This window comes from Oncorhynchus keta, chromosome 29, assembly GCF_023373465.1.
Source record: "Oncorhynchus keta strain PuntledgeMale-10-30-2019 chromosome 29, Oket_V2, whole genome shotgun sequence".
Taxonomy (NCBI): domain Eukaryota; kingdom Metazoa; phylum Chordata; class Actinopteri; order Salmoniformes; family Salmonidae; genus Oncorhynchus; species Oncorhynchus keta.
The window spans coordinates 33124545-33148778 of record NC_068449.1 but is presented as its reverse complement, the minus strand read 5'-3'; the positions used below and the strand labels follow the sequence as shown (position 1 = coordinate 33148778).

Here is a 24234-nt window from a genome sequence, read left to right as displayed (position 1 = left end):
ACACCATTTTCTACCAAACGTAAAACTCCCTCTCCTAACATAATTTCCATTGCATATCAATTCCACACAAAGCTACACTTCAAACCGGCCTTGTTTGAGAATGTTGTTCACTTCCCGACCAAAAGAGGGCACTGTGGAACCATAGAGATGTTCTTCAATTCAAACCCCCTTTTTTTATTCCAATACCTTCCTTTCTCTTTCTTTCCTTTCTGACAGCTGTGGAGCCTGTTGTTCTCCTAAGCCTCCTCACACAATCATGACAACAGGAGCATTTCTATGTTAACAAACTATTTGCCCTTGTGTGACCGCGAGGAACCTGCCTTAATGGCCCGATTTGCGTCAGTGCCGCTTTGGCCTCTTGTTAGCGGTGAATATGGAAAGCCGATGGTTTGTGTGGATTTGCTGATTGAGGGGATGTAGGTTTACATAACATACAAATTCCTCGCGAAGCCACGGTGGAGGGCTGCTGGAGAAAGACAGTGCATCAAGCGAAGACAAAACGTACAACAGCTATTTACAAAGGAAGGTGAAAAAACATAGGCCTATTATTGCCGAGAGTTTCTAATTAAATGAACATCCATTTATGATGACTTGAATTATTATTGTTTTTTTTATGCGTGGAAGGGAGGAGAAATTCAAAGCTCTGTGGCACCGCTCTGAATACCGCTATCTCGTTGGCATGCAAAGGTGACACACTGTATGAAAATCAAATGAATAAAATAATCTATTCCTTTTGTTGCAAAATTTCAAATCAGCCTTCCAAGGAGGTGAATGTCAAGGGAGAAGGATATAGGGTTAAAAGTGTTGGACGCAGCAGACCTGATCTCTAGATGCCCTTGAGCTGGTGACTCAGATGCCACATACTTCCTACACACACAGGACTGGGCACACACACAGACACGCAGAATGGATTTTCACGTGGACTCTACCTGGGCAATGTCAGCAACCTCCAAGAAATGTGTTCCGGGGAAAACACTCTCCTCCTCATCATCCATCTCTTCATCATGCCTCCCCTCCACACTCTGCAATAAAGAGGACGGATAGATTATAGTCCTTATTTAACCCGTCTAACTATTGGGTTCAAAAGGTGAATTAACGCTCATTCCCTCCAGCTATGGCAGACCTGCAGTTCATGCTAGACAATGACAAATGCCTGGAAAACCAATTATTATCGATAGGGTTGTGGTGACATTCTAAGATTTGTGTGCGGCTATTGACCGTAAACAATAAACAACAACGCCCTGGGAGAGAGAGAGACAATTATGAAGCGCGTTCCAACTCCTCCTGCTTCTCAATCCAACGCAACGGGCCGATCGAAAATCTGCGGGAGCCTCTCGCTGAGTCCCGCCCGTCCAAATATTGAATCTATGATAGGAAAAACAACTGCTCTTCAAGCTCAGTGATTTCTTTCGGCGTGATTGCAGGAGGTACCGATACGAGCACCATTCGGCGGTGTTCTCGATTATTCCCTACATACAGTGCACTCACCCCATGTAGTGTGAGTCTCCGAATCAACTTGGAAGGTTTATTACATTAGTTCAATGAGCTAACCGTGGCTCAGACTGAAACCAGTGTTTGGCACCAGGTTTATTCACATACTGTCCCACACAGCACAGGATTACAGGAGAACGAAGCCTCCGTATTCAGCAGAAAACACACTGCTTATGACTGATTGAGAGGCCTGTGATCCATATGCACTGGTTGCTGTAGTAAACACACACAATAACCTGCTTGGTTCAAATACTTGATTAATTTCCCATGGACTCCCCTTGCAGCATGCCAGTACTATACGGAGTAGTAGACGGTTTTCATTTAACAAGACCATTTGATTGACAGGTGCTATTAGGCTACCGGGTAAGGAATTTGGTCATTAAAAGGAATACCATTGTGCTAATGAGTGGAGTTACCAGTGCAACTATTTGTTTGCTGTGTTGTATTGTGTTGTATTGGGCCGTCCGGGTTGTATTGTGTTGTATTGGGCCGTCTGGGTTGTATTGGGCTGTCTGGGTTGTATTGGGCCGTCCGGGTTGGGTTGTATTGGGCCGTCCGGGTTGTATTGTGTTGTATTGGGCTGTCCGGGTTGTATTGTGTTGTATTGGGCCGTCCGGGTTGTATTGTGTTGTATTGGGCTGTCTGGGTTGTATTGGGCTGTCCGGGTTGGGTTGTATTGTGTTGTATTGGGCCGTCTGGGTTGTATTGGGCCGTCCGGGTTGTATTGTATTGGGCCGTCCGGGTTGTATTGTGTTGTATTGGGCTGTCCGGGTTGTATTGTGTTGTATTGGGCTGTCCGGGTTGTATTGTGTTGTATTGGGCCGTCCGGTTTGTATTGTGTTGTATTGGACCGTCCGGGTTGTATTGGGCCGTCCGGTTTGTATTGTGTTGTATTGGGCCGTCCGGTTTGTATTGTGTTGTATTGGGCCGTCCGGGTTGTATTGGGCCGTCCGGTTTGTATTGTGTTGTATTGGGCCGTCCGGTTTGTATTGTGTTGTATTGGGCCGTCCGGTTTGTATTGTGTTGTATTGGGCCGTCCGGGTTGTATTGGGCCGTCCGGGTTGTATTGGGCCGTCCGGGTTGTATTGTGTTGTATTGGGCCGTCCGGTTTGTATTGTGTTGTATTGGGCCGTCCGGTTTGTATTGTGTTGTATTGGGCCGTCCGGTTTGTATTGTGTTGTATTGGGCCGTCCGGTTTGTATTGTGTTGTATTGGGCCGTCCGGGTTGTATTGTGTTGTATTGGGCTGTCCGGGTTGTATTGTGTTGTATTGGGCCGTCGGTTTGTATTGTGTTGTATTGGGCCGTCCGGGTTGTATTGGGCCGTCCGGGTTGTATTGTGTTGTATTGGGCCATCCGGGTTGTATTGGGCCGTCCGGGTTGTATTGGGCCGTCCGGTTTGTATTGGTTGTATTGGGCCGTCCGGTTTGGGTTGTATTGGGTCCGGTTTGTTTTGTGTTGTATTGGGCCGTCCGGTTTGTATTGGTTGTATTGGGCCGTCCGGGTTGTATTGGGCCGTCCGGGTTGTATTGTGTTGTATTGGGCCATCCGGTTTGTATTGGGCCATCCGGTTTGTATTGGTTGTATTGGGCCGTCCGGTTTGTATTGGGCCGTCTGGGTTGTATTGGGCCGTCCGGGTTGTATTGGGCCGTCCGGGTTGTATTGGGCCGTCCGGGTTGTATTGGGCCGTCTGGGTTGTATTGGGCCGTCCGGGTTGTATTGGGCCGTCCGGGTTGTATTGGGTGGGCCCGGGTTGTATTGGGTCGTCCGGGTTGTATTGGGCCGTCCGGGTTGTATTGGGCCGTCGGGTTGTATTGGGCCGTCCGGGTTGTATTGGGCAGTCCGGGTTGTATTGGGCCGTCCGGGTTGTATTGGGCCGTCCGGGTTGTATTTGGGCCGTCCGGGTTGTATTGGGCCGTCCGGGTTGTATTGGGCCGTCTGGGTTGTATTGGGCCGTCCGGGTTGTATTGGGCCGTCCGGGTTGTATTGGGTCGTCCGGGTTGTGTGGGACCGACCGGGTTGTATTGAGCCGTCTGTGGCGGTAGGTGAGTGAGTGTGAGAGAACTGAGAGCTGCAGTGTTTTTTGTGGACTGCGGATAAAGCTCCACGACTTGGAGGGCAGAGTGTTGCAGAGAGAGAGGCACAGAACCACACCAACACATTATCATTCCACTCAGTCAGCACGGGGAGGGGGGGTGAGAGATGGACTGGACAGATCAGGCCAATAGTGGCCAGGTGATTCCCTACTAGAAAATGGCCACCCACACTTAAAACACACTTCCCTGCTCAGTGGCCAGACTTCATAGAAAATGAACAGACACAGGTCTACTATGTTCTAAACTAAACTGATAACCAAAGAACAGCAGAGCGGAACAGACATTTTTTAATCTCTCAAAAGTAGCCCTCAGACAGTGTGGAATGCTAGAATATCAAGTACATAGCAAGACATGACTCAACTGAAGGAGTACTTATGACAAAGACATTACTGCCAGGACGGTGATAGGAATGAGAACACATTTAGACCACCAGCGAAAACCGGATAGCCGACTCCAGGAATCTTTCAGCAGTTCTAGGACATAACCAAAGCTGCAATCAGCATAACTGCTATGTGACCAGCAGTATTATGAGGAGGAGGAAGAATGCTCACTGCAGCAGTCAGGCATCAGCCATACCTCTACAGCACTGCTTTGTCCTTGCATCGACTGACTCCCACTGCAAGCACAGAGATTGATAACCCACATCCGTTGCCAGGCAACCATATGTGCCTGCCTGACTGGAGCGGAGTTGAATTTGTAAGAGAGAGAGAGAGAGCGAGTGGCTGGGGCCCTTAAGTGTGAGCAGCACTGCAGCCTGGCAGGCTCCACCACAGTCTTGTCAAAGGAGGCTGCTGAGGGAAGGACGCCTCATAATAATGGCTGGAACGGAGTGAACAGAATGGCATCAAAGACCCGGAAACCATGTGATCGATACCATTCCAGTCATTACCACGAGCCCGTCCTCGCCAATTAAGGTGCCACCAACCTCCTGTGAGTCTTATTAATCATTCACTTCCACACACACACTCACGGTGGAAATATTTGCGTGGGAGCAACACACACACACACACACACTCACATCTCATTGCAAAAAAATGTGCTGTGCTGCATGAAGAGAAAAAAGCTCTCTCCTATAAGCCACCAGAAGCCCCCGCGGTCTGGAGCTGGGCCAAGCTCAGAGGGCCAAACTGCCATCTATAGCCAGTGAATGGTCTGCCACAAGCTGCTATATGGGATACATTATAGGCCCTCTTCCCACAACACCATCACAGCCAATCCAGCATGGAGACATTACTGAGGAAGGCTAGCGGCGTCATGAATCAAACAGTCTGGGAGAGATTGGCACCCTATTCCCTATGTAGTGCATAGGGCTCTGATCAAAAGTGGTGCACTATATAGGGAATAGGGTGCCATTTGGGATGCATCCTGTGGAAACGTTAGCAGGCAAGAAACAAAGGTGTCTACAGAACAGGAGCAAGAATCACGGCAGGCACGGACAACCCCCAGCCCTGGGACCACTCCCTCCTCTCCCTCCCCATAAGGATACTGTTACACCTCTCACTCAATGCTCCTTTTCTACCCCAGTCTGTGGACTCAGCAAGAAGGGAGTCCCGGTCTGGGGGCAAGCAGGAGGGGGGGTGTCTTATGTCCTGGGGAGTGTGGAAAGGTATTGGGGGGGCTGAGTGCAGTCCTGCACACCATAGTACAACCACACGTTTCACTGGCCTGGTCTAGATAATGATTGATGGATGTTTTTGAGGCTGAGCCCATTACAGCATAATGTTACTGCATAATACCGGGCCTTCACTCAGCTGGCTAGGGGGTGGGCGAGGGGAGACAAGTCACATTTCTCATTGGGGTGTTATTGTACCTGTATGTCTGGAGGAGCAGCAGCAGGAGGTGGTGGTGGAGAGGGAGCTGGGCTCTGGATGGGGTTGGCGTGTGGGGTTCGATATTCACACTGGGCTGAACCTGGTGCATTCAGAGCGAGAGTTCAGATGCATGATTAGACAGTCCACACAACGACACCCTTCCATTTGGGATGATTGGCCACAACCAGGCAGATATCGAGGCTGACCGATGAGGCGGAGCCTTACTTGCACTTGAAGCTGTGCTCGTCTTCTCCTCGGGCCAGACGTCACCTCCGGCACGGCCACGGTGGGTTTGCGGGGGGCGGGGGCCGGTCTGGGTGGGGAGGGGGGCATGGAGGTGGTCACTGGCCGGTCACTGATGAGTACACGGGAGGGCTGGGGGGCCAATCCATCCACTCTGGGCTGGCCTGGAGGTAGAGAGAGGGAGACATGTCAAATACGGTCTCAATTAGACACACAAGACCCAAAGTCAGCAGACGCTAACATCAAACTAAAAAGTATGCTGAAGAGGTATTTCCTGCGAAGTGTCTAGAGGCAAGACTGTTAAACACTGGTGGTTGGTTATAATCATGGCACTGAGCGACCGTCAACGAAAAGTCACCAAGGGAAAAAATAAGTTGTTTGTTGTTTCAAGCACTAGCGTATGATGATACATGCAAGGGGAGGCCATAATATCGCATGCTAGATGCACTTAAGAGAGAGGGGTACGTCTCTCTCTCTCGTTCTCCTCCACTCTCTGTCTCTCCCTTCCAGCTCATAAGAGTATATCCCCTTGGTGCAGAGCAGATAATATCTCAACCGTGTTTACACAACACGGGGGTAGTGAACAGTGAAGAGCATTACGTGCTGGGCGTGCTAAGAGCTGCTCTCCTCCCATGGCCGGCTCGCTCCGCCTGTGGAAAGCACCAAGCACAGAGAGCACACCTGGCTCGTATCTCTCCCGAGCTGCTGTTCGGGTCCGTTGTGGGAAGAGGAGGGCTGTAAACGCCATCCTAAATAATAACTCTCACGCATCACTCTTTTGTCCTCCACACATCTGCCAACCTGGGACGCTGCCCACTGGACCCGCGCGCCACTCGGCATCTGTTTGGCGAGGGGGAGTTTGGGAAAACTAGCTAATAAGTTCAGGCAGAGTGTAGTTTGGTTGTAGGATTTGTTACTGGACTCGTTGGTGAGGGCTTCTGTTGATGAGTTAACGCCTATTAAGATATTAAGAGACACGTGGCCATGCAGCCCAGCCCTAAAACACCCTGTAATATAACACACAGGATTACATTGACGTAAATCTGCTCGGAGCACAGCGGACGACAGAAAGCTGTTTATCCAGCTCTGAGCCCGTAGCTGGGGAAACATAAGCTTTATGATTTCCATCATTTGGCTGAAGGACATCCAAAAAGGGGGACTTCTTTTTTTGTTAGTTCATTCGGAACAAGTGGCTCTGAGTAATTTGGAATGTGCAAGTACTTTTTATGGAAAACACGTGGGCAGGGTTGGTCGGTTGTGTAACTGCTGGCAGTAATAGGAAAACCATCCCAGCTCATTTGCAGTCGTCCTCCTCGCCCCAAGACGGGGTCGAATGTAAATAGAACTGGAAGGTGAACCAAGCCAAAATAGCAGATAATGAGACACAAGGAACAGATGTAGAATGCTGGTATTCAAACCCAGTGACCAACAACATGTACTAGATGGGAAACAAAGAAGTCAGTGTGTGGAGTGATTTTAGGGAAAGTGTGGCCTTGCTGCTGTACACTGATGCCCTACGGGGTTCACAAGCAAGAAAAGCAGCACACAGATTCCAATGTGTCTGACCAACCACTCTGATAGAAGACTTGTCTCCAGCACAGCACAGATAGAGAGAGAACGAGAGAGAGAGAACGAGAGAGAGAAAGAGGGAGAGAAAGAGAGAACGAGAGAGAGAGAATGAGAAGAGAGAGAGAGAGAGCGAGAGAGAGAGAGAGAGAAGAGAGAGAGAGAGAGAGAGAGAGATGAGAAGAGAAGAGAAAGAGAGAGAGAGAGAGAGAGAGAGAGAACGAGAGAGAGAGAGAACGAGAGAGAAAAAGAAACCGAGAGGGGTGGGGGGGAGCAGTCAGTGAGCTAGCTGGCTGTCCTGAGCTGTGCCTCTGTGTGTCGGAGGGAGTGAGAGTGGGAGCGGGAGCATCTGTAGCAGATGAAAGGGCTGGCAGGCTCCTGGAGGCCTCCTCCCTCCCCGGGGATGCATAGCCAGAGAAGAAGAATTAGGCCAGCTCTAATCTCTACCCTCACAACGTGACACACGGTCTCTGACTAGCTAACACACACACTCAGACCGACTGCTCTGCTCTGCTCTCCCAGTCCTAACCCCTTCCAGACATAAGTTACCATCCTCATCAGTTATTAATGGGAGCCAGAAACTTTCATCTCAGGCCTACTTATTTAGGAGTGGCAGAGTCTGGTCTAGTGGTAGTGCCGCAGACTCCAGACCACACGTGCCCTCTGCCTCTACTCTCGGTCTCCCCCTGGGTTCACTGTCTCACCGGCGCAAAGAGTATTCAAATGATACCTGAAACAGGAAGTCCTGCATAGATATGGTGATGCCATAGATATAGAAACACCATACGGAAGCTGTGTTGTGTTTAAACAGGGAGTTGCATGCAGTACACATTTATGACATGGATTATATATATATATATGCTGCTATAGGAACGTAATTGTCAGAATTAGCTACCCAGATTTATAGACTCAGATTATAGACTGCATAACAGCTAGAGAGCTTTACTATGGGACGGCATTACGGTGCTGGGAAGGGTAGGAAACGGGCAAACCCCCATGCAGACAGACACACTGATAAATCACCCTTTATTGTCCTTGAGAGGGAACCATCAAGACACTCCCAAATAAGCCCCAACACTAACAAGTGTGTGTGTTTGTGTGTCCCACTAACACATGGGGACGAGTCTGTGTTGGAGAGTAAAGGAACTTGTCCCTCTCTCGAACCCAGTAATGAGAGAGACACTGCATTGCAGATGCTATTACCGGTCTTCTTTTGTTCTCTCCGTCTGAAAAACCCTCACCGGCACTCGAGGTCAACAAAGCAGACAGGAGACAAGAGACAAATGATCTCTCGCTGTTTGAACAAAAATATTTGATTTAATTCTATTCGATTCCATTTCAGATACGACGCGTCATTCATTTGACTTGGCTGCTGGCCAATTACAGGTTATTACTCTAGCTCCCGTCAGAAATGCCCATTTAGCTTTTTGGGTGTGGAGGTGCTGAGGGTATCATCATACATTTTTCAACCAAAATAGAAAATAAACATATTTCTCAAAATAACGATATAAATTGAACGAATGTTGATCGAAGTTTAGGCGAGGTCATCATCATTCGAGGAAAGGGAACATGCTATCTTGTAAAAACGTACAGAACTCGCTACGCCAAAAAAACGTTTCAATAAGCAAAAATGATTATTGCCTGAGAAAGCAGTCGATCAGATGCAGCTCCTCAAACAAATGAGAGAGCCAGGACCTACTTGGTGTTTATTCAAATAGAGGTTTGGATTTAGAAAAAGAGAGCGGGAAAAGAAGCTAGAATTAAGCCTTAAACTGAGAAGCTTCATTGTAATACTAATTAAGGCCTTTAGATTCCTCGTCTCCCCTCAACATTACTTTGTGCCCGTGTGTGTTTGGTCCGTGTCACAATCCAGTGACCTTTCAGCTGAGAGAGGATGGAGACCAACAGAGTGGCACACCACGCACTGAGGCACCGCACTCCTGTAATAGGTCAGCCCGGGAAGCATTTAATTGCAGTGAGATGGCCTTCGAGGCACAGCCAACAAACAGTAGAGAGAGGGGTGAAAATAAGACCGATGTCAACAAGAGAGTTGTGTTAGCTAGCTTCCAATGGGAAAATTGGAATTGGTGTTCGAGTCAAAACAGTAAGGGTCGGAACGGTGGTGTAAAATGGGTATATCAGCCCCAGGTAGAGTCCAGTCTCACCCAGTGGGATGGCCATGGGGATGAGGTACCCCTCCAGCGAGGTCCCAGGGTGGTACTGGGCTCCTCCACGGGTCGGGCTGAAGATGTACTGAGGTTCATTGGGTATGGCCGGGTACAGGGGAGAGGAGACTGACCGTCCATGGGGGAGATTGGTCTGGGTCTTCGATGACTTCATCTTCACCCCTGGGGGGGGGAGTAGAGCGAGAAGGAGAGAGAGGAGAGAGAGAGAGGAGAAAGAAAGAGAGAGAGAGAGAGAGCGAGAGAGAGCGAGCGAGAGAGAGCGAGCGAGAGAGCGCGAGAGCGATAGAGAGAAGGAGAGAGAGAGAGAGAGTGCAAAGAAGGAGAGAGAGAGAGAGAGAAGGAGAGAGCGAGCGAGAGAGAGAGCGCGAGAGAAGGAGAGAGAGAGAGAGAGAGAGAGAGAGAAGGAGAGAGAGAGAGAGAGTGAGCGAGGAGAGAGAGAGAAGGAGAGAGAGAGAGGAGAGAGAGAGAAAGACAGAGAGAGAGAGAGAGAAAGACAGAGAGAGAGAGAGAGCTCGTGATTAAGTGCTAAAGGAAGTGACAGAGAGAACACGTCACATGAACAACTGTGGGAAGACATAAGCCTGTTGAGATCTCTGGTGAGCCACTCACCTCTCTACCACTCACCTCTCTGACACTCACCTCTCTACCACTCACCTCTCTACCACTCACCTCTCTGCCACTCACCTCTCTGACACTCACCTCTCTGACACTCACCTCTCTGACACTCACCTCTCTGACACTCACACTCTCTGCCACTCACACTCTCTGCCACTCACCTCTCTACCACTCACCTCTCTACCACTCACCTCTCTGACACTCACCTCTCTGACACTCACCTCTCTGACACTCACCTCTCTGACACTCACACTCTCTGCCACTCACACTCTCTGCCACTCACCTCTCTACCACTCACCTCTCTACCACTCACCTCTCTGACACTCACCTCTCTACCACTCACCTCTCTACCACTCACCTCTCTACCACTCACCTCTCTACCACTCACCTCTCTGACACTCACCTCTCTACCACTCACCTCTCTACCACTCACCTCTCTGCCACTCACCTCTCTGCCACTCACCTCTCTACCACTCACCTCTCTACCACTCACCTCTCTACCACTCACCTCTCTACCACTCACCTCTCTACCACTCACCTCTCTGCCACTCACACTCTCTGCCACTCACACTCTCTGCCACTCACACTCTCTGCCACTCACACTCTCTGCCACTCACCTCTCTACCACTCACCTCTCTACCACTCACACTCTCTACCACTCACGCTCTCTGCCACTCACCTCTCTACCACTCTCTGCCACTCACCTCTCTACCACTCTCTGCCACACACCTCTCTACCATTCACCTCTCTACCACTCACCTCTCTACCACTCTCTGCCACACACCTCTCTACCATTCACCTCTCTACCACTCACCTCTCTACCACTCTCTGCCACACACCTCTCTACCATTCACCTCTCTACCACTCACCTCTCACACTCTCTACCACTCACTCTCTACCACTCTCTGCCACTCACACTCTCTACCACTCACCTCTCACACTCTCTACCACTCACCTCTCACACTCTCTACCACTCACCTCTCACACTCTCTACCACTCTTGGCCGCGGGGCTTTGGACTTTGGGGAGGGAGAGTTAAATCGGAGATAGGGCCCTTTCTTCAGTGTCCTCCGATTGCCTTCGTACAGAGCCTTCCCATACAGTTTCACCAAATACTCCTCTCCGTCCTGGTTTGACATCATCTCTCCACACTGACTCTGTAATAGGAATAGAGTATGAAACTACTGTGTGTGTGTGTGTGTGTGTGTGTGTGTGTGTGTGTGTGTGTGTGTGTGTGTGTGTGTGTGTGTGGTGTGTGTCTGTGGAACCGATGAAGCTACTTTTTGCACTTCAGCGCCACTGATTCTTGTACAGAGTGTTGTTTTTCTCAGCCTCCAGCTATTTTCTTTCAACCTTATATCTGAAGCGCTGTCCGTGTGGCTTGTCCTTCCTGGGTTTGCGTAATAAAGAGAACACCTAACAGGCTTGTACACAAAGTAACGGCCACATGGATACTGCACTGACCTGCATAGAAGACCTGATGCATTCTCATATTTAGTTTCTTCTCCTCTGTCATTTCACATGCTTTATTTCTGAGGAATGTTACTAGCTTTATTGTGCATTCTTAGGAAATAGCTGACAAGTCAAGCATGTCACTGCCCTGTTTTACACCCGCTGTATGTGAGACCCCCAAAAAATTGAAACTGAAAGTTGAAAGTGGATAGAGCTGACGCAGGGGTAAACTAAACTAAGCACTGTCCGGGTCGCTCGGTTCTGTCTGCACGTTGTTCTTGGGCTCGTTGGCAACGCGGTCGGCCATTAAGCATGAAAAGGAATGCGACTTGGAGATAAGCAGGCTCGTTCTTTGTCTGGTTCAGGTGTCGTGCTTCTTATCAATGTGGGAGGAAACATGTGGCCCCGTTTAGAAAACCTCATTTCGTTGAACCGACGTGGCGGAAGCTTCAGAAATGCCGTGTTTCTGTGTCCAGATGGGAAGACGAGCAGGACACGCGACGGAGCGGTGCGACCACTTTGCTGTTCGGTTCCCGTCGACAAGTCGGTCAACACTCAAAACACTAAAACAGATGACATGAGTAAATAAAGGGTTTCAGAAAAGCAAAGACAGCAGGTTGTGCTCAAAGAGACAGTACAGATACGGGCTGTGATGTCACGCTGCTAATGGTCTGTTGATGAGTGAAATGAAGGGGGTGGATGGTTCAGTGCTGTCAAAGGCTGAATTTATTGGGTCGAGCTGAGAGGCTGAGAGCTGGCAGGGAAGCAGTCGTCTTTGTCCCAAATGACACCCTATTCCCTATATAGTGCCCTGGTCAAACGTAGTGCACTGCACAGGGAATAGAGAGCAGGTTCAGTGCTGTCTAGTTGCTCACCACCTGATGAGATGGAGATGGTCTCAGCCTCACACTGGGTCCAGCGGTGTGTTTGCGTCTGTTGTTCAGCTCCTCGGTGCTTTCTGTCTGTCCTCTGCCGGCTCTCTGACAGGGCTTACTTCCTGCTGTTCGAGGCCCCCCAGTCTGACTCCTGCTCTTCACGTCATTAAGCCTACAGGTGGTGGTGTCCTTCTTGGTCCCTCTGTCTTTCTGGGGCAACACGGCGGCAGCAGTAGAGGACTCTCTGACTTTAGCTCTCGTCTGAGCAACAAGGTCTTCTTTCGTAATGTCGGCCTGCCACAAAAAAAACAAAAAAAAAACAAGCAACGGGGGATTTACTCGAGGACAGCATTTAGTGACCTATCATGGGATAGTCCTTTGTTCAGAAATGGTAATTGTCTTCTTCAGCTAAGACTGAAAGCCTCTCCCAAAGACAATGGATTCAGATGCGACAGACAAATAACAGAAAACATCCAGCCATGAGACACATTTGAACCCTATTCCCTTTATAAAGCACTACAAGAGTAGTGCACTATAGAGGGAACAGGGTGCCATTTAGGACGCATCCCATGACCTCAATCGAAACAAATTTCTTCAGGTTCAGCAGATTAATTATATACAGTACCAGTCAAAAGTTTGGTCACAGGTTTGGTCAAAGGTTTAAAAACCCCCAACTATTTTCTACATTGTAGAATAATAGTGAAGACATCAAAACTATGAAATAACACATGGAATCATGTAGTAACCAAACAAGTGTTAAAACAAATGAAAATATATTTTATATTTGAGATTCTTCAAAGTAGTCGTCCTTTGCCTTGGTGACAGCTATGCACACAATTCTTTCAACCAGCTTCACCTGGAATGCTTTTCCAACAGTCTTGAATGTTCCCACATATGCTGAGCACTTGTTGGCTGCTGTTCCTTCACTCTGTGGCCCAACTCATCCCAAACCATCTCAATTGGGTTGAGGTCGGGTGATTGTGGAGGCCAGGTCATCTGATGCAGCAGTTCATCACTCTCCTTCTTGGTCAAACAGCCCTTACACATCCTGGAGGTATGTTGGGTTATTGTCCTGTTGAAAACAAATGACAGCCCCAATAAGCGCAAACCAGATTGAATGGCGTATCGCTGCAGAATGCTGTGGTAGCCATGCTGGCTAAGTGTGCCTTGAATTCTAAACAGTGTTACCAGAAAAGCACCACCACACCTCCTCCATGCTTCACGGGAACCACACATGCGGAGATAATTAGTTCACCTACTCTACGTCTCACAAAGACACTGCGGTTGGAACCAAAATACATATTTCTACCGATCTAATGTCCATTGCTTGTGTTTCTTGGCCCAAGCAAGTCTCTTCTTCTCATTGGTGTCCTTTAGTAGTGGTTTCTTTGCAGCAATTCGACCATAAAGGCCTGATTCATGCATTTTCCTCTGAACAGTTGATGTTGAGATGTACGTGAACTCTGTGAAGCATTTATTTGGGCAGCAATTTCTGAGGCTGGTAACCCTAATGAACGTATCCTCTGCAGTAGAGGTAACTCGGTCTTCCTTTCCTGTGGCGGTCCTCATGAGAGCCAGTTTCATCATAACGCTTGATGGTTTTTGAGACTGCACTTGAAGAAACTTCTTGAAATGTTCTGGATTGACTGACCTTCATGTCTTAAAGTAATGATGGACTGTTGTTTCTCTTTGCTTATTTGAGCTGTTCTTGCCATAATATGCACTTTTACCAAATAGGGCTATCTTCTGTATACCACCCCTACCTTGTCACAACACAACTGATTGGCACAAATGCATTAAGGAAATACATTCCACAAATGTACTTTTAACAAGGCACACCTGTTAATGGAAATGCATTCCAGGTGACTACCTCATGAAGCAGGTTGAGAGAATGCCATGAGTGTGCAAAGGTCTCATCAAGGCAAAGGGTGGCTACTTTGAAGAATCTCAAATATAAAACACATTTTGATTTGTTTAACACTTCTTTGGTTACCACATGATTATTTCAGAGTTTTGATGCCTTCACTATTACTCTACAACGTAGAAAATAGAAAAAAAGAAAGAAAGAAAAACCCTGGAATGAGTAGGTGTGCCCAAACTTTTGACTGGTACTGTAGACATTTGGACGTGAGGACATGAAAGCCTGGGGACATTTATTTGGCACAGTCAGCAGTCTTTACCGCTGCTCAAACACTCTTCTTTCTATGGAGCATCACTCTTCTTCTACCACAGTGAAATTGTGAACCATCAACTCGGAGTTTGAGTCAATTCTCAACTGTGCCAGAAAGCTTTTTTTTTAACAAAAAAAAAAAAAAGAGAACCAGTTGGAATATGCTCTCTGCTGCAAAGCCTAGAAAAAAGGGCGGCTGAACTCAGTCCCTCGCGGCTTTTGTGGCCGAGATATTTACTTTCAAACAGCACGGAGCATTTAAACCAAATTGCATAGATTATTTTGATCTCTCAGAGGAGGACTAAGGGTTGAAAATAAGTTGAAAGACTTGACTTGAAAAATATCGTTTTCTGGATCGCATACCACTCTGGCAGACTACTTAGAGTAATGTCAACGAAATGTAATATCTTATGGGGTGTCGGGTGATCATAAGACACTTTGATCTGGCACTATTCAACTGGACATGTTGTGCACCATATGCTGATCCAACTGGACCAAAAACAAAAACGGCAGTTGGAACGAACCAACTGAAATGACTCAAGGTGGCCTTCTGAAATGACTCACCTGGATATCCTTGCTCAGGGCGTTGATCCATGCATCCACAGTCTTCTTGATCCTGACTTCTTCTGTGGTGTCCCTGGAACACATGGATGCTTTACCATGCTGGAGCTGCAGCCAACGTCCCCAACTTACCAACGGAATGTACCCCCATCCACACCGCATAACATAAATCACGCGGTATTGCCCTTCCCAGGACACTCAACCATATCAACGTGAACTCGTAACACAGCACTTGATGTGTTTCCGTATGAGGAAACACTAAGTATGTGTCATAATAACGGGAATGGGTGCGTACTGTTCATGTTAACGAAACCGGTAGCTGGCTATATCCACTAGACTAGAGCATCGTCTGTCTACCCATATCAACACACACTTGGAACCAGATGATCTAGTATATCCCTAATATACTGTACTGTGTCATCAGCACAACAGATCAATACACTTTTTTTTCTCTACTCCCTACATCTAGCCATGTTATTTTTACTTTTTATTTGATCTTTAACTCTGCATTGCTGGATAAGGACCCGTAAGTAAGCATTTCACTGTTAGTCTACACCTGTCGTCTACGAAGCATGTGACAAATACAATTTGATTTGACTTCATCAGCTATGGATATGAGAATGGCAGAGGGATATAATCAGAGGGTAAGACCACATTATGCAGATCCCACTTTCTCCTCTCCTTTTGTATTTCTGTAGCACCGCGCCAGCTATCCAGACAGAACAAGGAATAAGAGTTAGAGAGAGGGTACTGAGGCTTGACAGATTCCTACCAGAACTCAGAATCAATGCAGCAGCTCAGTGAGGAAAGCCCACTAGGGCTGCTGTGTGTGTGTGTGTGTTTACGCAAGTGTGTGTGTGTGTGTGTGTGTGTGTGTGTGTGCGTCAGCGAGGCAGGGAGGCAGCTAGCTCCTCATTTTGATGCTGAGGAGAGAGTCGCTGTCTCTGGGCAGAAAAATGCCATCTCCCTTTCCCTCTGAGATCCTGAGGAGTGAGGGGGTGGGGGGGTCTGGTCTCTGCTGTGAGGTGAGCAGCTGGCTGAATTGGGAGGGGAGAGGGAGAGTGGAGGGTAGAGGAGGGTAGAGGAGAGGGAGTTGAGCTTTATTGACACAGACCCAAACCTCATTACCCATACAGATGAAGCTACCCTCCATGGCTGCATTAGCTCCAAGCCCTGATGTCTCTTTGAGTGTGTGATCTGGGATGGATCTACCTAATCAGGCGATGCCTCCAGACACAAAAATATATAATAATAATAATAATAATTTGTCACAGGTGCAGTGAAATGTGTTGTTTTACAGGGTCATCCATAGGAGTACGGCGCCCCTGGATCAAGTAAGGGTTAAGTGCCTTGCTCAAGGGCACATCGACCGATTTTTCACATTGTCGGCTTGGGTTTTCGAACCAGCGACCGTTCGGTTACTGGCCCAACGGTCTAACCGCCAGGCTACCTGCCGCCCAAGTGTGTCAGTCATCAGTTCAGCATGTGACCTTCAGTAAACGACTTGCTTCGAAAACAAACCTGTACTATTATTATTCTAGAATGTTCACCACGCCTGATTATACCTTTATTGTAACAGGCTTTTGTCCATGATGGCAAATGTATCAACTGCTGGACAAAATTCAATGTAAAACATTTAAATGAGAGCTGAAAGCGGAGGCCTGGGAATCACACAGCCAATATGCAATGATTCATACAGATGGTAAGAAATTACCAGAACTAGGCCTAATGATAGTTGTCTGCAGGCATAATATCCCCATTGGAACAGCATCAGGAAATTCTCTGGAATATGGAAAACAGGAACTGTGCGTCACTGTCTATGAGGTCGAGGAGAGAGAGCACCACGACTCAACTATTCTGTAATCCAACACAGAAACAACAACAGACAAGGCTGCCTGAACCCCTGCCGAGAAATGTTTTGTTTGAAAAATTCAAACAACTGTCTGTGCCAACTGCCAAGGGTCGTGGACAAATGGCTGTCTGCTTCTAATTTACAGACTGGGGATATCGGGATTCATATTTAAGCCAGAGACAGCATGTGTCCGGCAGCACAACGCTGGAGAGGCCAAACAAAAGAAATGAGAGGAAATAAATCTAATCGAGAACAGTTTTTGAAAAAGAACAAGAGCGCTGTGGAGTGGTGATAGTGGAAGTAGTCCACCAACTCTAGGAACACAGATACTGCAGACAGGCAGAGACAGGTGTGGACCGGGGCCAGGACGCCCGTCCAAGTGTGTTCTCACTGAACCCACCCGGTGAGCTATAACACAAGTAAACAGAGCACAGACTGCCACGCTTGTTTGAGCAATTGAGATGGAGGCACATTTTTGTTTGCAAATGGCTTCATTAATATGTTGTGTGGAAATAGATGGCATTAAGTCACACCCCTGCCTCATTTTACAATGTCATGCCATAAAAATGACTGAATCCATCAGGCAACCATCCAGTCACATTTGAGGGGGATGTCAAGCCATCCGCTACAGTTCCCTCCCCCCTTACCTGAGCATCTGGCAGCCCCATCCTAGTCCTGTGACCTTTCCAATGAAGGAAAAGACTGACGCCATTATGGGGGGGGGGGGCAGCTGCATCAATCAGTGTGTTTGTGTTGTCATGCTCTGACATTAGCTCAGAGCTGATTATCGGCCGGCTGCCATTTTGGAGATGATCAGCGTACGAGCTGCCATTTTGGCTCAGGTTGGTTTTAGTTATATTATAATACGAGGTGGTAGTGTCCCACTGAGCCAACATAAAAATAAAAAAAAAATGAAAACACATCATACCGTAGTAATGTGTGTTGTGTGGTTGCTATGTGATGACATTGTCTGAGTAACCTGTTCACTGTACTTTCCTTTATGTTGAAATCCTATGGTTCCTGTCGTTGCCTGTTCTCTGGACAGATTTATCATTCACACCATGTATAATCCTTGGTATTAGAACACCATATTGAGTGAACCCATGCGACTCAAATCAGTGAAATTGCTGTGGTCTGAGAAGCTTTGTCCACTCTAGTAATGATATTTTTCTGGTGTAATCTAGCTTCTTCAGTGCGGGAGAGAATTAGAACCTGTTTCTATGATTGGAAGAGCATTGAAAACTCCTGTTATATTATGGCTGTAATGAGATGACCTTTCACCCAGAGAGAGACTCTGTATCATTATGCTAAAGACCAGTCCTTTCTGAAGGACCCTGTCTGTGTGCTGTGGAAGTAAGGCAGCCATACGGTCTCCATTTCAATGTTTAAACCACTTATTCCGCACTCCATTAGAGAGCGAAAGAGAGCGCGAGAGAGAGAGAGAGAGAGAGAGAGAGAGAGAGAGAGAGAGAGAGAGAGAGAGAGAGAGAGAGAGACAGAGAGAGAGAGACAGAGAGAGAGAGACAGAGAGAGAGAGAGAGAGAGAGAGAGAGAGAGAGAAAGAGAGAGAGAGACAGAGAGAGAGAGAGAGAGAGAGAGAGAGAGAGAGACAGAGAGAGAGAGAGAGAGAGAGAGAGAGAGAGAGACAGAGAGAGAGAGAGAGAGAGAGAGAGAGAGAGAGAGAGACAGAGAGAGAGAGAGAGACAGAGAGAGAGAGAGAGAGACAGAGAGAGAGAGAGAGAGAGAGAGAGAGAGAGAGAAAGAGAGAGAGAGAGAGAGAGAGAGAGAGAGAGAGAGAGAGAGAGAGAGAGAGAGAGAGAGAGAGAGAGAGAGAGAGAGAGAGAGAGAGAGAGAATGAGACAGAGCTCAGCCTTGGGTGCTGCATCGCAAGCCATTAGGCAATCTCACCCACGTGAACTTTATTAATGTCACAATGAATCTCTAGGCAAGAAAGGCATCGCTCCGCCACCACTCTATAAGATGAATGCAACGCTTCGGATGTGTAGCGGATATTTATACTGAACAAAAATATAAACATAACATGCAACAATTTCTAAGATTTTACTGAGTTACAGTTCATATAAGGAAATCAGTTAATTTAAATAATTGCATTAGGCCCCAACCTTAGCCCCTAACCTAATGCCTTGATAGGACATAGGCCCACCCACTGGGGAGCCAGGCCCAGCTAATCAGAATGAGTTTTTTCCTACAAAAGGGCTTTACACAGAAATAAATAGTCCTCAGTACCCCTCCCTCCCTCCCCTCAGACGATCCCACAGGTGAAGAAGCTGGATGTGGAGGTCCTGGGCTGGCATGATTACACGTGGTCTGCGATTGTGAGGCCGGTTACGTACTGCCAAATTCTCTAAAACGACACTGGAGGCGGCTTATGGTAGAGAAATGAACAATAAATTATCTGGCAACAGCTCTGATTGACATACCTGCAGTCAGCATGACAATCGCACGCTCCCTCAAAACTTGAGACATCTGTGGCCTTTTATTGTGCCCAGTACAAGGTGCACCTCTCTAATGACCAGGCTGTTTAATTAGCTTCTTGATATGCCACACCTGTCAGGGGGATGGATTATCTTGGCGAAGGAGAAATGCTCACTAACAGGGATGTAAACAAACTTGTGCAAAAATAAAAACATGGGACCAACACTTCACATGTTGTTTTTATATTTTTGTATATACTTCAAATAACCTCTCTCTTTTATATGAGGAAGTGATTTGACCATTTCTTGGCTTGTTTGAAAGGCAGTAAACAAACAAACAAACACAACCAAACGAGACATCTCCTGAGATTTACAACGTTGATTAATCAATGGTCTCTCCATGCTTTCACAAAAGTTCTCCCTGTTCAGTTCTCCAGAAACAACATGGCAGGATGGCCTACTGGATACTAATTTTGGCAAGGAAGGGAAACAAAAAAAAACAGTCAAGAATGAAAGAAATGACATTCATTTGTGTGCCATTACCTTACCATGAATAAATAAGGTACCATTTCCCTGGGTAAAACCTCCAGGGTCCTCACAGTCTCTCAAGCAGACTCACTGAGAAAAAGGATAGTGGAAGGAAGCACTGAGATGTCCTTACATGCCAAACATCTGCTACGTTACAGATTCTCACTGCTCATCACAACATTACATGTCTATCTATGCTAGGTGCAGTTAGCGAATTAACCAAAAGGTTGCTAGTTCGAATCCCCGAGCAGAGAAATCTGTGGATCTGCCCCTTGAGCAAGGTATTTAACCCTAATTGCTCCAGGATCGCTGTCAATAATGGCTGATTCCATTTCACACCTCGCACAGGTTACCCTCCACTTGCAGTGAAACAGGACAAATATAAGCATCCCCAGTTTCCAGTCAGTCACTTCAGAGTCCACATCTCACATAGAATTTATTGGGTCGAGCTGAGAGGCTGAGAGCTGGCAGGGCAGCAGTCGTCTTTGTCCCAAATGGCACCCTAATCCCTATGTAGTGCACTACTTTTAACCAGGGGCCATGGGGAATAGGGCGTCATTTGGGACGCATCCCGCCCTCTCCTCCCCACTGACAACTGCCTGTCATAGGGATTGTTCCATTTGGCTTAGACCTCCGCAGCCTCCAGTGTGCTCTCAAAAGGAGATACACAGGTCTCAACAACGGAGCTCAGCGCAGGCAATCACTGCCCTGAATTCTCCCAATTTGCCCTCCGCACATTCCCCACTTGACAACAACAACCCAAAATGCTGCGAGGACGTTTATTATAGTCAGAAAGTTTCTCCAGGGATAGATTTGCTTGAATGACCATGCTGGGGGACTGTTGGGCTTGTTCTCCATCTTTAACATCTCTACCCTCACATCGGTGGTGATACATACTGGTGGTGGAGGGGAGTCACCTCAAACATTTAAACTGCTCAGAGTTCAACAAAGGTTCTATTCAGGAAATTATCTGTTTATGTCCATTAAAGCTCGACTCTTTAGTTGCCACATCCATTTTTTTGACTGATAAATTAACGATAGGATATTATACCCATTGATGCCTCATGAGCTTAGTTCAACTGTCGTACCCCATCAGAACCCAGAATATGAACCTGTTTTACTCCAATGTTTGGAAACAACATTGGTGTAACATTCAGGCTAATTTTAGCCCCAAGCTGCAGGGGAGACCGGAGCAGTTACCTGTTGCAGGAGAGTGCCTCTAACTGGGAGTGCAGGGTCTCTCCGTCCTTAGCCCTCAGCATGGCCTCCACATTTTCCTCCAGGGTCTTCTTGTGTCGTTGGACCTGCCGGAGGACCCTCTCAGCATCCTCAAACATGGAGGGGCACGGCCGGCTCTGCTGCAGCAGGGTGGGGGTGGGCCTGGCGTGAGGCAGGGGGAGGACTGGAGGGAGCACTACGGCCACCTCTTCCCGAGACTGTTGGGGGGAGGGTGGGGTGACCTTTAGATGACACATGCACAGTTCACCACAGAGACATATATTTAGAAAGAAAGATCTAGATTTCAATGGATATCTCGATTACCTTTGGCTCCACACATTTCAACTTTTTGTCGGCTGGGCTTAGCTATTTAGGTCAAAACCACTCAGAAGCATAAGAGGAGTACAATAAAAGAAGAAACCATTACACTCCAGTTTGATTCTGGCTTTAATAACTGTCACTATCGGGCGACAGGCAGCGGTGAGAGAGAATGCTAGCCAGGCTCTTGCATCTGCTGCATCCACTACCAATAGCAATAGTTACTCCAAAATCACCTTTTTCCTGTGCTGATGAAAGAGACAGAGAGAGATAGGGACCCGTTCTGTTCCCTCTCTTCTTTCTCCCCACCCATCACAAGGCATTCCTTTCAGGCAGATCTGATACAGCTGGAGACCTTGGATGTTTCTTTCATCCTCCCCTCATCTTGTTCTCGTCTCGTATTCATATATTACATGAATCTGTGTGCCTGGCTGCCCCGCGTGGCTGCGTGGGGAGGAACAGACGACAGCCTTCCATCGTTCGCTAGCCGAGGGTCGTTTGTTTCAGCCTCGTGCTTCCCCGTCGCTTTCGCAAATAATGCAAAGTCAAGACCACTTACACGGTTATCAGACACCATTTCCCGACTTTTGTGTATAAGCGGGTTATTTGTCTCGCTCGTTTCTGTGGGAAAGGCATTTTCACAGCAACAGTGGACTGCAGTAAAAGGGGGGAGGTTCGTCGTTGCTTTTCACATCTGCGCTGCTGACAGCAATTCAGTCATTCTGTCTGAAATGTGGCAACTGAAATAGTCTGGTGAGGTACAGCATGGAAAGAAGAAATTCCTTAGTTGCCAAGTCAATCCCAGAACCTGTAGAGAACAGGCATTGTGACAACACCAGACTGACCAAACTTAGTCAGAATGCATGTCAATGAGTCACATCCAATAGAGTATTCACCCAACACACCAATAGGCTAGCACAGGACCAACCAACCAATGCGACAACTGTCATCATTACTCTTTCTCTCTGTAGAAAAAGCCAGAGTGGTTGAATAATAGGCTTGGGGAAATCTCTTTCTGCTCTAGCCATTGTGCATTCTCCTTTGGTCCATGTGTAAAACAGAGATAACAACACCACTGATTTATCACTTTAAGTCCATAAAATGGGGACACAGCTGAAAATGCAGGGATACAAGTGTGGTATTGTGTCTCTCCGCTGCTTGGCGGTGGCTTGGTATGGATGGATGGATGGCTGGCAACACAGACCGTACATTACAGAATGTAGGGAGGAAAACCTCCCTACCTCGTGAGGCTGGCACTGCAGAGGCAGGCAGGGGTTGCTATGGAAACCTACCATGGAGACGCAGGGAGGAGGGTGGTGGTGCATGTTGGCGGGAGAGGGGATAGTGAGCTGCTTGCTGCTGCTGCTGCTTGTGGTGTTGCTGGTCTTGGCTGATGCCGTCTCTCTGACAGTCTCTCTGCTCACTGCAGCAGGAAAAGCCTCGGGAGCCTGGATGAGAAGGACAGTGGAACGCAACACAGGGTGTCTGAGTACCACCCGACTGACACAAAGTGGCGTTGGCTGGACATGTTCCTCTGACTCAAAGTCATACTGGAGGATCTGATCTCGTTGTAAGAGGCCACACTTGATCATTTGTGGGACACAGAAATGCTGTACTCATACATTTTCATCATGACCAAGCATTCACAAATGTCCTACACCAGCAGAACGAGCGACCATTAAATGATCGTGCCTGCCACTAAACCCCACGATAAAAGAACTACTGCATTAAAACCTGGTGTGACAATGACAGGCATTCCATTTAATCCAGACACACAGCGAAGGGACCTGGGTGTTACTGCCTATTTTGAGGGCAGAGAGAGAGAGAGAGAGAGAGAAAGACACAGAGAGAGAGAGAGAGAGAGAGAGAGAGAGAGAGAGAGAGAGAGAGAGAGAGAGAGAGAGAGAGAGAGAGAGAGAGAGAGAGAGAGAGAGAGAGAGAGAGAGAGAGAGAGAGAGAGAGAGAGAAACGTGCTTCCTTCCTATTCTTGCAGCCCACAGACAGACCTACAGACCAACAGGCGGACCGACTGACAGAGACAGAGAGACAGACAGGCAGGCAGACAGACAGCAGCAGGCCAAATAGCATTCACACCCTGCATCCTCAATTATATGCTAATGTATAATTTGCCGTGCGCTACATTATTCTAAGCTGATGGAATTTTTCAGCAGCGGCAGAGGCGTGCTCGGAAACTCAATGCCTGGTTGGCGCGGCGACGGGATCAGAGTGTAATAGACGGGAACAGGCGTCGGGCGGCTGTGGCAGCGCGTTCGTTGGGTAAGGATGAAGAAGTGTTGTAATTTATTAAGGGGAGAGGAGAGGGAGAGGGTAGAAACAATAGAACACTGCTGTCTTGGTCATTGAAATACCAGACACACTCGTGTCTTGGCTTGATTTCATCAGTGGTAAAGGCACCAATTAGATTAGCAAAATCCCAAAGCTGAACACAGACGAGAGGATGATATTGGCCCACTTAGGGAAACAGGAAACGTCCTGACGGCTCTGTGTGTGTGTGTGTGTGTGTGTGTGTGTGTGTGTGTGTGTGTGTGTGTGTGTGTGTGTGTGTGTGTGTGTGTGTGTGTGTGTGTGTGTGTGTGTGTGTGTGTGTGTGTGTGTGTTGTCGGGGTGTCTCCCGTCGTTCAGAGCAATAAATGGGTACAGGGATAATCTCATTCTCCAGTCTGAATGTCTCCAATATGCCAATAATAGATTTAGGAGGAACTGAGAAGCACCAGCAATAACAGCTTATGGACTTGGTGCATTATAATACAAAAGGAAAGTTAATGGAAAAGGCCACACAGAACTGGTGTAATGGGCAAG

General features: G+C 47.7%; 1 protein-coding gene across 3 annotated transcripts in view; it reads right to left on the bottom strand.

Moving 5' to 3' along the window:
* The window catches only part of kiaa0586 (KIAA0586 ortholog), an 83830-nt gene that overhangs the window by 1307 nt on the left and 58289 nt on the right, over positions 1-24234 (bottom strand). Inside the window, exons 11-19 of one of the 3 annotated variants that reach the window (XM_035743331.2) lie at positions 22707-22862; positions 21079-21338; positions 15067-15139; positions 12333-12626; positions 10985-11162; positions 9371-9553; positions 5622-5803; positions 5396-5496; positions 930-1022 (exon numbers count right to left, since the gene is read on the bottom strand). In XM_035743331.2, coding sequence (XP_035599224.2) covers positions 930-1022; positions 5396-5496; positions 5622-5803; positions 9371-9553; positions 10985-11162; positions 12333-12626; positions 15067-15139; positions 21079-21338; positions 22707-22862 — 1520 coding nt within the window. The remainder of the gene's footprint in view (positions 1-929; positions 1023-5395; positions 5497-5621; positions 5804-9370; positions 9554-10984; positions 11163-12332; positions 12627-15066; positions 15140-21078; positions 21339-22706; positions 22863-24234) is intronic. The other 2 variants (XM_035743332.2, XM_035743333.2) reach the window with 2 other exon arrangements.